General features: G+C 46.5%; 1 protein-coding gene across 1 annotated transcript; it reads left to right on the forward strand.

Annotated features, from left to right (window-relative positions):
- Window positions 1–8,464: 8,464 nt before the first annotated feature.
- Window positions 8,465–10,158, forward strand: LOC147716984 (uncharacterized). The gene is made up of 2 exons (XM_086920466.1): window positions 8,465–8,885; window positions 9,161–10,158. Exons 1-2 carry the CDS (start codon window positions 8,465–8,467, stop codon window positions 10,156–10,158), a joined length of 1,419 nt encoding a protein of 472 aa, XP_086776592.1.
- The last annotated feature ends 1,103 nt before the right edge of the window (window positions 10,159–11,261 follow it).

The following is an 11,261-nucleotide window of genomic DNA, read 5'->3' on the forward strand; positions in this document are numbered from 1 at the left end:
AGTCCCCTCACTCATCGGGTGAGTGAGGGGACTCTTGGCTCTAACTTTCATGTTATGTCTTAGGAGGGCGACCTAGTCTTATATTCCTCCTTCTCCCCCTTTGTTAATTAATTATGCCTACTAGTACAACATGCGCATGTAGGTTTGGCCTCATGCAGAGAAGAGCCCAAGTCGCAGAGAAGAGCCCAAGTCCAAGAGAGGTCGCCATGTGGAACAACCAAACTTTTTTGGACAGTGCCCTAAGATCAAACTCAAAGTGAGCTGTTGTCCTATACCTTTTATCATTGACAGTGGTGCATCGATAAACATCATGCCGTCAGCAAAATATCAGCAACTGTCTCCTGTGCCCTGTCTTACACCTTCAAAGACAAAGGTATAAATGTGGGCTGCTTCCACGCCATTGCAGTGTCAAGGATTGTATGTGGCAAACATACTGCACAAGAAGAACTGGAAAACGCTGTTAATGCATGACATCATTGAACACCCTACTGGTCTGACGCCAGTGGTAGTGTCAAAGAAAGATAGTGGAGGTGTTGTGATGATGTGTTGATATGCGCCAGGCCAACTAGGAAATCGAGCAAGAACGACATGCAGGTCCACACATTACAGATATGATTACACAGCTGAATGGTGCCAAAGTCTTTTCCCGCCTTGATCTAAACAAAGGGTATCATCAACTCAAACTGGAAAAAAATTGTAGGTATTTTACAACCTTCTCGACACATGTTGTTGTGTTCAGATATAAACGATAAAGCTTTGGGGTATTGTAAGCTGCCAATCTCTTTCAGGATGTCATTCACTGCATCATATAGCCTGTCACACATGCCTTAAATTACAGTGATGATAATCTGGTGATGGGGCCACATGAAAGCAACATGACAAAACCTTAAAACAAGTCTGCCGTTTACTTGCTAAAATGAATGCAGAAAAAAGTGAGTTTCATAAAACAGAGCTCAAATGCTTATGACATGTTTTCTCTAATGGGGGAATGACACCAGACCCAGAAAAAAGTACAATCTTTATCATCCACTAGTTGCCCACAGGATGTGGTCATGCTGTGATCCTTCCTTGGCATGGCAATTACTGTTCCGGGTACATTTGTGATTTTTCCACGGTCAGTGCACCATTGACAGACTTGACAAAACGGAACAATGTGTTCAGGTGGCCGTATGAATGTGATCACAACTTCAAGAAAATCAAACATGCAATTGAGAACACTACTGAAATGGCCAATTTTGATCCAAAATTGCACACTGAGTTTCTGGTTGATGGAAGCCTGTGGGGTTGGGTGCATTTCTGACTCATCACAATCGTTGTGAAAATGCACAGAGACACATGTGGCATATGCAAGCAGGAGTCTGTCACAAACAGAACATACTTATTCCCAACCTGAAAAAGAAAGCCTAGTTGTGATGTGGGCTTGTGAACACGTCCATGTTTTTCTACATTGAAAACATTTTGCCCTTGTCACTGACCACCAGGCGTTGCTCCCCATTTTTGGAAATCCAAAAGCCAAGATGTCCCCTTGAATTGAGAGGTGGAGGTTGAGACTGCAACAGTATGATTACACTGCTGTGCACTGGACCGGGGAAGATCAAAATCCCACTGACTACTTCTCATGAGTGCCTTTGCAATATCAAAATACAGTATCTAAAGAGGCTGAGGCCTATGTGAACTTCATTGCCAAATCCAGCACACCTGCAGCTCTATCAGTAAAACAGTTCTGACTGCGACAAAGACAGATCGAGATATGATTATTCATTCCATTCAATAACTTTATTTCGGTCTCGAGGACCATAAAAGTACAGTTCATGGCAATATAAAAAAGACAGTATATACATTTAAATAATTGGTAATACACCATCCTAAAACTACTACGTATGCCAATATATAGAAAGAAAACTATACATTTGAAGACCGATGAACCTGATTTGGAATGCATGAAGTAACATGATTCGCTATTAAAGTGCAAGTGCCAGAAAAAAAGGTCTGTTAACAATTAAAACAGATAAAATTGGGCGACTATCCCAAGTTAAAACAGTAAAAATATGTACAAAATAATGAAGACATAATTACTAGTTTAAGAAGGTCCGCCGAGCTGGCCACATGGAATTTAAAAAGCAGGAAACAGCAAAAACAGTGGTGACATGAGTGTTATATTTTAGAACTCTATATGCCACAGTGCATTGTGTAAAACCTAAATTCTTGCATAATTGGATAAGCCAGCGCTGGCGTATTGATCTGTAGGCAGGGCAGAAGAAAAGGACATGTAAATCTATCTCCTTCTTGTGACTGCAGGCAGGGCATCTTTCAGAATAAAATGTGGACCATTTATTAGTGAAACCGTGGAGCGGCAGAGTTCCCATTCTAAACTGCATATACAGTTTTCTAGCCGAACTAGGTTGGGTGTCATCCAAAAAGGACTGCATTGAATATTCGTCTTTAATTTGGAAAAAATCGTCCGTCAGATGGTCAAAAGACGAACTTTGGATAACTGATAATTTATGCGTTCTATAGGATCTAATCAGTTCCAGCCATGAAGTTGATGGGCATGATTCTTCAGGTGATTTCCAAAGTTCTGCTTTACCCAAATTGCTACAAAGAACCCTAATATGTTTGAACCAGGGTAACTTTGCAGAGCCTGGGTTATTTAATATCTCTTTACGTTCAGCTCGATATGTGGCCAGTTCCATAGCCGCCACCAGTAGGCTAGGGGGTCTAAGGTCTATCTCATCACAGATAGGCCTAATTCCCAAGTCCAAGCGGAGCGGAATGAGGGGTGTGCTGAGGGGGAGACCTAACAACTGCCTCATAAAGTTGTTCTCAACTTTATTCAAGCTGATAGAAGAGCAATGACCCCACAATTCCGCCCCATACATTGTGGCACCCCAGCCTGCGTTTTGTAAATTTCAACCACTTTCCCTGCAGGTTTAAATGTAGAGGATCTGTAAAGTTTCATAAGCCTCCCACTGTCTGCACTAGCTTATGGCTTGCCTTAGTCATCTGGGGCCCCCATTCCAGATGCTCTGTAAGAGTAACACCCAGGTAATCATGAACCGACACTCTTTCCAGTGGAGTACCGTGTAAAGCTGGGTTGGAGCGAGACTTGTTAGCAGGGTAGAAGACCATATATTTGGTCTTTGATGTATTAATGTCCATCCCATGGATACTACAAAAAGCGTTGAAGCTGTAAAGAATACGCTGGATTCCCATGGGCGACTTTGAGAGTAGGAGGTTATCATCGGCGAACATCATGGCTGGGACCCTACCAGAAGCTAGCCTAGGGGTATCATTATCCTTCACCTCCCTTAGGTGCTCAACGAGTCTGTTGATGAAGAGGCAGAACAGGGTAGGGGCGAGCACACAGCCATGCCGCACTTCCTTACCAACAGGAAAGCGTGATGTTAATTTGCCATGTTTCCCAAACCTTACTTGGGCAAAGGTATTTTCATGAAGCCTTACTAAGATACTGAGGAGGTAGGATGGGATCCTCAAGTCTCCAAGCAAATCCCAGAGTTTGTTCCTGGGAACAAGATCAAAAGCCGACGTCAGATCTACAAATATTAAATAGAGGCTGCCACCCTCTATGGCCACCGTTTTCCAGTACAGGAGTTGAAGCCGGACTAGCTTGTCAATGGTGGAAGTGTTCTTTCTGAAGCCGGATTGTTATGAACTCAGGATCTTTTTTTCTTCTATCCACGCCTGTAGGCGGTCAAAAAGTACTCGGGCAAAAAGTTTCTGGGATACGTCAATTAGGCTAATCGGCCTATAGTTAGTAGGTAGGAGTGGACAGCCTTTTTTAAAGACTGGGACAATTTCTGCCCCACGCCAGGTGTCAGGGGGATCCATTCCATTCATGATTGCATTAAATAGGGACCATAAATACGGTCCCCATACTTTCGATTCCTCCTAAAAAAGATCCCCTGGTATTTTGTCTGGGCCAGGTGCTTTATTGCTAGAGAGCTTGTTCATGGCATTTAGGACTTCAGACAATGTGATCTCTGTGTCAACCTCATCAGAAAACATAGAGGATGCTGGGAAGGGATCATCATGTATGGTTGTAGGTGCCTTGCTATTATACAGAGAGCAGAAGTGATTCTCCCAAGCTTTGGACGATATATTTTGTTCAATGGCTGGCCTCCCTTGGTTGTTGCCTGCACTAACTATTGCCCAAAAGGTCTTCAGATCTTTGTTAGTTAGTGCAATTTTAAGGGTTTCCCCACCTTTCCAATTCCCTGTTCTTTTTTTCCAATTGGATGGTCTCTTTGTACAGTGCCCGTTTTAGTTTGGTTCCGTTCCTGTCCTTTGCCTTAACAGCGTTCAATAGGGCCTGTTTGGCATTACGGCATTTTACATTGAACTATTTGCAATTATGCTGGGCTTTGGCCCTCCTTGTAGCCACTAGGTGGAATATATCTTCCAGTTTTGTTGTTAATACTAGATGTGTTTTTGCAACTTCCTACAGGGAAGCCCTTTGCACCTGCAAGTTTCCCTATGTATTGTGCTTACCAACTTATCTGATGTTTGTTTGATTTGCGACCACTTAACTCTACTTCTGTTGTTAGATAGTATTAATCCCCTATTCCTAGGTATAGACTTAAAATTGGTAGTAGTGTATCCCAAATTTAGCATCTTAAATTCCAAGGCCAGGGCATTATGATCACTATCCTGCCTCATTATGACACCAAAATAATGTCCCTTTTGCCACAGTCTAGTTTCTACCATAATATAGTCCAACAGAAACTATTGATCTAATCTGTTAAAAGTTAGCTGCCCCGGAATATGTGATATTGTTCTACTATTGCACGCTCTTAATGAAAGCGCTAGTGTGATTGAGCTAATCTGTAATGCCGGCGGCGACCAAGCTTTAATGGGTTGGATTTGTGGGTCTGGGATTTGCCAGTAAGAGTCTTCTTCACTAGGGGCAGTATTGCTCAGGTCAATGAGAGGTTTGAATTGACAGTTAAAGTCACCCTCTATGATCAGGCATACCGTTGGATCCAAGGTGGAGATAAAGAGGGCCAAATGGTCCATGGTGGTAGATTCTAAACCGGTGGCGACTGGTCGGGAGTAGACATTAATAAAAGCAATTTTTGTCTTTGTAGGGAAGGTAAGTAGGACACACTGAATATCGTTTGTGGGGGTGGGTATCTGCTCAGCTCTACAACCCAAATGTGAGCCTACCCAAATGGCTAGGCCCCCTGATGGTCTGCCCCTTCCCCCAAAGGTGGCTGGAATGGTAAATGATGCGAACGATGCAAAGCCTACCCTCTGATGATCCTTCCTGGCCCGGGTTTCCTGTAACATGCATATGTCCTGTTTGTCTACAAAAAGTCCCCAATCAGGACAGGCAAGTTTGTTTTGAAGCCCAGCAACATTCCAGGGTAGAACTTTCAGTGTGCTGCCTCGATCACTTTCCCTTTCAGGAACCTCATTTACACTGCTAGTTAGATATGATTATTCTCAAAGATATTATTTCACATCAACCCTGGAGGAAACATACTCAAACTCTAACATATGAATTTGAGTATCAAAAGTTAAAAAATGTCAAAATAACTTTTTGTTACCAAAGAAGGTATTATACTACGAGGTACGAGCCTGAGACAACAAGTTATCGAACTCGCTCACAAGGGTCATCGAAAAAATTGCAACAACCAAGAAAGCTCTCAGAGACCAGGGGTGGATTCCTAGCCTTGAATAAAGAGCCAAAAGAGTATTAAAGGCCTGTAACTTGTGCAACTGTCTGTCTACCAAACCAACACAGCTCCCATTAACCATGTCCGAACTTCCGAAACATGCTTGGGAGTGGATTGCTGTTGATTTCTTGGGACCCCTGAATAATGGCCATCATCTCATGGTAATAATTGATGAATATTTTTAATGTTAGAAATGGAATTTCTGGTTGGCTAGGGCATGCGCATGCGCATACCAAACTTGACCCAGCTACTCCTCCCATATCAGGAATTACCACTGAAGCACATATCAGGGAATCCCCATGCATCACTATGAGAGGGTAGCTTCACAGCCATTAGAAACCAAAGAGGATGTTTGTCACTACCAGGACATGCCACAAAGTTATGGCACATGTCCTACCTTTTACCTACACTGCATTGTGTCCATAGGGCTAGCTAGGACCTACCTTAGGGGTGACTGATATGTAGTAAAAGGGGTGTCACAGACATGGCAACCACTTTATGTGCCACGGCACAGCGGCAGTAAACTGTGCAGGCAGGCCCTTCAGTGGCAGAGGCCTGCGACTGGTTTGAAAGGCTAATAAGGTGGGTGGCGCAAGTATCATTGCAAGCCCACCAGTAGCATTTATTTAACTGGCCCTGGGTATATGAGATACCACCGTACAAGGGACTGCTAGATAAATTAAATATGTCAAACAGGTGTTGACCAATCTTATCGAGCACATGCACTTTAGCAGTGATAAAGTGCCCAGAGTCCTAAAACCCCCACCAACAGGTCAGAAAACATACCGCAGGAAGGCGAAAAGTTCTGGGATGACCCTGCAAAAAGGGTCAAGTCCAACACTCAAGATTTCCCCTTGTGGAAGACTTGTTGTCACCTACACATGAAAAAGTAATTGGGGTATTGAAGGATGTTCTTGCAACATGGGGCGGACCATCCATTCTTAAGTCTGATAATGGCCCACCTTTCAACAGTTGAGAATTTAGAGATTTTCTCACAAGCAGGAGCGTCAAGCATCATAAAAGCACACTTCTCTGGCCCTAGGTGAACGGGGTTGTCGAAAGTTTTATGAGCACCCTAAAGAGAGTGTCTCAGTGCGCTGCACAGGAAGAAAGTGACCTCCGATCTGCTTTGTATTCGTCCCTTCGTGTGTACAGGTCCACTCCCCACTCCACGCCAGGTGTAAGCCCAGTCACCTTGATGTTCGGGAGAGCCATTGGAACAAAACTGCCACAGTGGACTCAGACGAGGTCGACCTAAGCTGACGAGATATGCAAAACAGATTCTTTGAACAAATCCAAGATGAAAACCTATGCGGATGAAGGCTGAGGTACTCGGAACACGGTCTTCAAAGAGGGAGACCGAGTCTTTGTCAAGCAAAGGCAAAAGCGCAAATCTAACACTCCATTAGATGTGGACCCGCTGCAGGCCATGACGAGCAAATGACATAAGGTGACCGCTCAACTTCACAGTAAGTCCATTACCAGAGACTCATCACACTTCAAACTCCTGCATAGATGTTCGTCAGCTCCAAATATCTGAACTGAGGTCTGTCCACCCAAGAGTGCAGAGAGTCTCACTCATACATCTGCCTCTGCATCACCTGCACCCGAGGCAAGCATCTCTCCTTCGCCTCCGCAGCCTCACATGACGAGATCTGGAAGGCTAATTTGAGCACCTCGATGTCCCACTGAGGAACCATGATTGTACATATATGAAATTTGTATCTTTTTTATTTAACAAAAGGGGAGATGTAGGGCCAGATGTAGGTATCCAAATACCGGTTGGAAACGGCCGAAAATACAGATTTTCGGCCGCTTCCGACCGGTATTTGGATATTGAGATGTAGGGGCATGTTAAATTACCGAATCGGTATTTACCGATTCGGTAATTGGCATTGATTCCTATGGGCCTCAAGGCCCATAGGAATCAATGGCAATTACCGAATCGGTAAATACCGATTCGGTAATTACCGAATCATTCCGATTCGGTAATTTCAAAAGTGAAATTACCTACATCCCATTTACCTACTCTTAAATACCGAATCGGTATGATTCGGTATTTAAGAGTAGGTAAATCGAGATTACCTACATCTGGCCCTACGTAGTGTCTTGTATATATTAATATTGCATGGCCCTTCTGGTCCTTGAAGGACACGGTATGAATGACATAAGCTTTGGGTTGTGTCTAAGGGCCCGATGTAGGTAAAAGGGATTTTCCGATTTCAAAATACCGAGGCGGGCCGAATCGGTATTCTGAAATCGGAAAACGAGATGTAGCAAAAAATCGGCGAAATAATACCGATTCGGTCGGCATCGGTAATGTGAATCGGTACGTTCCGAATCGGCACGGACCGAATCGGAAAGTACCGAATCGGCTACCACCGATTAGTAAATAGCCGAATCGGCTACCAACGAATCGGAAATAGCCGAGTCGGTAAAAACCGAATCGGCAATTAACGAATCGTAGCCATGAAAACACACCCATGGCCAAAAAGCCCATAGGAATGCATTGAATAAACCGAATCGGTAAAATCCGATTCGGATAATACCGAATCGGATTTTACCGATTCGGTAATATCCGAATCGGTAAAAGCCGATTCGGCAAAAGCCAATTCAGCCAATGAGGTGGCTCCCCCTCCCCCACCCAAACAGGGAGTGGCAAGCCTGGCAGGTGCAGCTAATTAAGAACTTTCTGGAGAGCCAGCCTGAGCTGAACACTCACAGTTAGCAGCAGTGGGAGTAGGAGGTTGTGAACTGTACTGAACAAGATGGCAAACCAGAGTGAGAGCCAGAAGTCCTCCCAGAAGAGGAAGCCTAAGTTCAGCACCACCGAGCTGCAGGTGTTGGTTGAGGAGGTGGTGAGGGTGCACCGGCAGCTATTTGGAAAGCTGTCCCTCAATGTGCCAGACAGCACCAAGAAGAGGATCTGGAGCGAAATCGCCCAAAAGGTGAATGCTGTGGGTGTCACCCCCAGGTCCCTGGATGAGCTCAAGAAGCGATTCTATGACATCCGCAGCCTCACAAAACGGAAGATGGCAGAGATCCAGAGGCAGGCTGGAGGCACTGGTGGAGGCAGGAACCCGGCGCCACCCCTCACAGACCTCGAGGAAATGGTCTCCACCACCATTGAGAGGGAGAGTGTAACCGGAATTGGGACCCTGGACAGCTCAGCCAGAGCTACAGCGACAGGTAAGAAGCATGCGCATCATGACACACCCTACCAGACACCTCCCCATTAGACACAATGCATAGGCAAACCCCAGCACAGTACTGTAACCAACATACAAGAGACAAGCATCATGGTACATGTAGTCAGCAGAAGTTAGCAAACTATGGCAGTGCAGAATCACAAGACAGGAAACAGTGGAACACATTCTAAGGAGATGCAAGGACATGTGGAATGCTTTAATTGTACTGACTGTAATACATCGGCACTCAATTTACAAATGCTTCTTTGTACCTAGGGGCACCATCAGGCGGACAAACAATGTCAACAGAGGCAGCAGCACCATCTGACACTGCACTCGCAGGGCCGAGCACCAGCCAGGCTGCCGAGGAGGAGGAGGACGAAAACACCATAGGGCTTGGTATGGAGGGAGACCTGGTGATAGACTTTGAAGCACTGCACTCCCCACAAATGCCGAGCACACCCCCCTTGCAGTTCTCCCCAGAGAACTCCCCGACAAGGGACCTCCTTCCACCTACACCAGCTCCTGCCACGACCATGGCTGTGGCACCAGTACAACCTGTCCTGGGAGCAGGGGCTCAGGCCCCGGCCAGCACCACACCCCCACCAGTGGCACCCCAGCCCACTCAGCAGGCCGGCAGCAGCAGTACCCGGCGCCGTGCCATCCCCACCACTGCAGCACCAGCACCGGAGGGCAGTGTCTTCCTGGGCCTCGAAGGAAAGATGGTAAAGATACAAAGGCTGCAGGCGAAATCCATGATGGCATGCCAACGCCAGCTCCTGCAGCACAACCTGCAGATGGGGGAAATGGTAAAAGGATTTCAGTCCTTCGTGGATTCAAACAAGGAGGTAGCAGCAGGTTTAGGCAGGCTAACCACTGCCATAACCCAATTATGTGGCAGACAGGAGGAGCATGAGCTGGTGCGCAGGCGGGATGCCCGGGTGCTGAACCGCTCCATGAGCCGCCTTGCAGCTGCAACGGCACAACTCTGCCAGCGCAGTGCAAACATGGAGTCTAGCCTCACACAAAATACGGCGGAGTTGACAAGGGGAATGGCCCGCATCACGACTGCAATGGAGGCCATGATTATATCTAACACTGCCGCAAATCCTGCCCTGGACCTGGGGGATGCTGGGGACAGCAGCAGCCGCAGCAGCCCGGCCAGCGCTGCGTCAGAGCCACGCAGGAGCACCAGGCGCTCCGCAGATGCCGCTGGTCATTCTGAGGGGGCTGAGGGACACCCCAGTGGGGCTGCCAAGCGGTCAAAGAAATAGCCTTGCAAGGGCGGGTGAGGCAACCTGGACCTTGGACTTTTGTTTTCTTTGCCATTACACCTTTTTTTTGTTGCACATCAGTGCAGTAACTGTGTTGCAACAGTATTAAAAATTGTTTTTTCACAACAACCATTTAGCTGTCTTTGCATCTGTACTCACTCAGAAATAGTTTTCTGTAATCTCCTCACGTCTGTATCTGCCATCACTTGGCGTACACACCCCAGATGGCTGTGTCAGTGGCACAGCTTCGTCGTCGTCATGGTCCTCGTAGTCAGACAACTCCACCTCAGTGCCCTTCTTCACCGCAAGGTTGTGTAACATTGCACATACAGCTATGATCTTGCAGCAGGTGATGGGGGTATACTGCCTTGCACCTCCACTCTTGTGCAGGCATCTGAATCTACTTTTCCAGATGCCAAAGGTCCGTTCGACAACATTCTTGTGCGTATGTGGGCCCGGTTATACCTCCTTTGGCTGGGTGTGGAGGGGTTGAGGTAGGGGGTGAGTATGAATGAGCGGAGGGCATATGCACTGTCGCCTGGAAGAGAAAGGGGTAACATTACACACATGCATACATGTATTCCACCTAGCTACTGTGTGTTATGGGGGTCTGATGATGTGTCTCACCTAGGAGGTATCCTTCACCAAATTCGCCAGCCATCAGCCGTGCATAGATGCCGCTCTGTTGGAAAATATAGGAGTCATGGGTACTCCCTGGAAATTTTGCTACCAGGTCTGTGATGGTGCACTTCGCATTGCAGATCACCTGCACGTTGATGGTGTGTGTAGATTTACGATTGCGGTATATGTATTCTGTGTCCGCTGGTGGGCATATCGGAATGTGCGTGCCATCTATGCAGCCAATGATTTGGGGAAATTGTGCCATCTGGCAGAAGTCAGCTTTGGTTTGTAGCAGTTCTGCGTGGGTTGCAGGGAACGAGATGTATTGGTCCATCCTGTCTATCATGGCGTCAAGGAATGTGTGGAAGAACCTTGACAGGCTGCTCTGGGTCACTCCTCCTGCCGCTGCAACTCCACTTTGATAGCTGCCAGACGCCAGCAGGTGTAGGCTGCATAGCACCTGGATGTGTGCTGGGATGGCG

This window comes from Lissotriton vulgaris, chromosome 5, assembly GCF_964263255.1.
Source record: "Lissotriton vulgaris chromosome 5, aLisVul1.2, whole genome shotgun sequence".
Lineage (NCBI taxonomy): Eukaryota > Metazoa > Chordata > Amphibia > Caudata > Salamandridae > Lissotriton > Lissotriton vulgaris.

Coding starts and splice junctions, on each gene's coding strand:
- LOC147716984 (XM_086920466.1), top strand. CDS start 8,465: ATGGCAAACCAGAGTGAGAGCCAGAAGTCCTCCCAGAAGAGGAAGCCT. Junction 8,886..9,160: donor AGCCAGAGCTACAGCGACAG/GTAAGAAGCATG, acceptor CTTTGTACCTAG/GGGCACCATCAGGCGGACAA.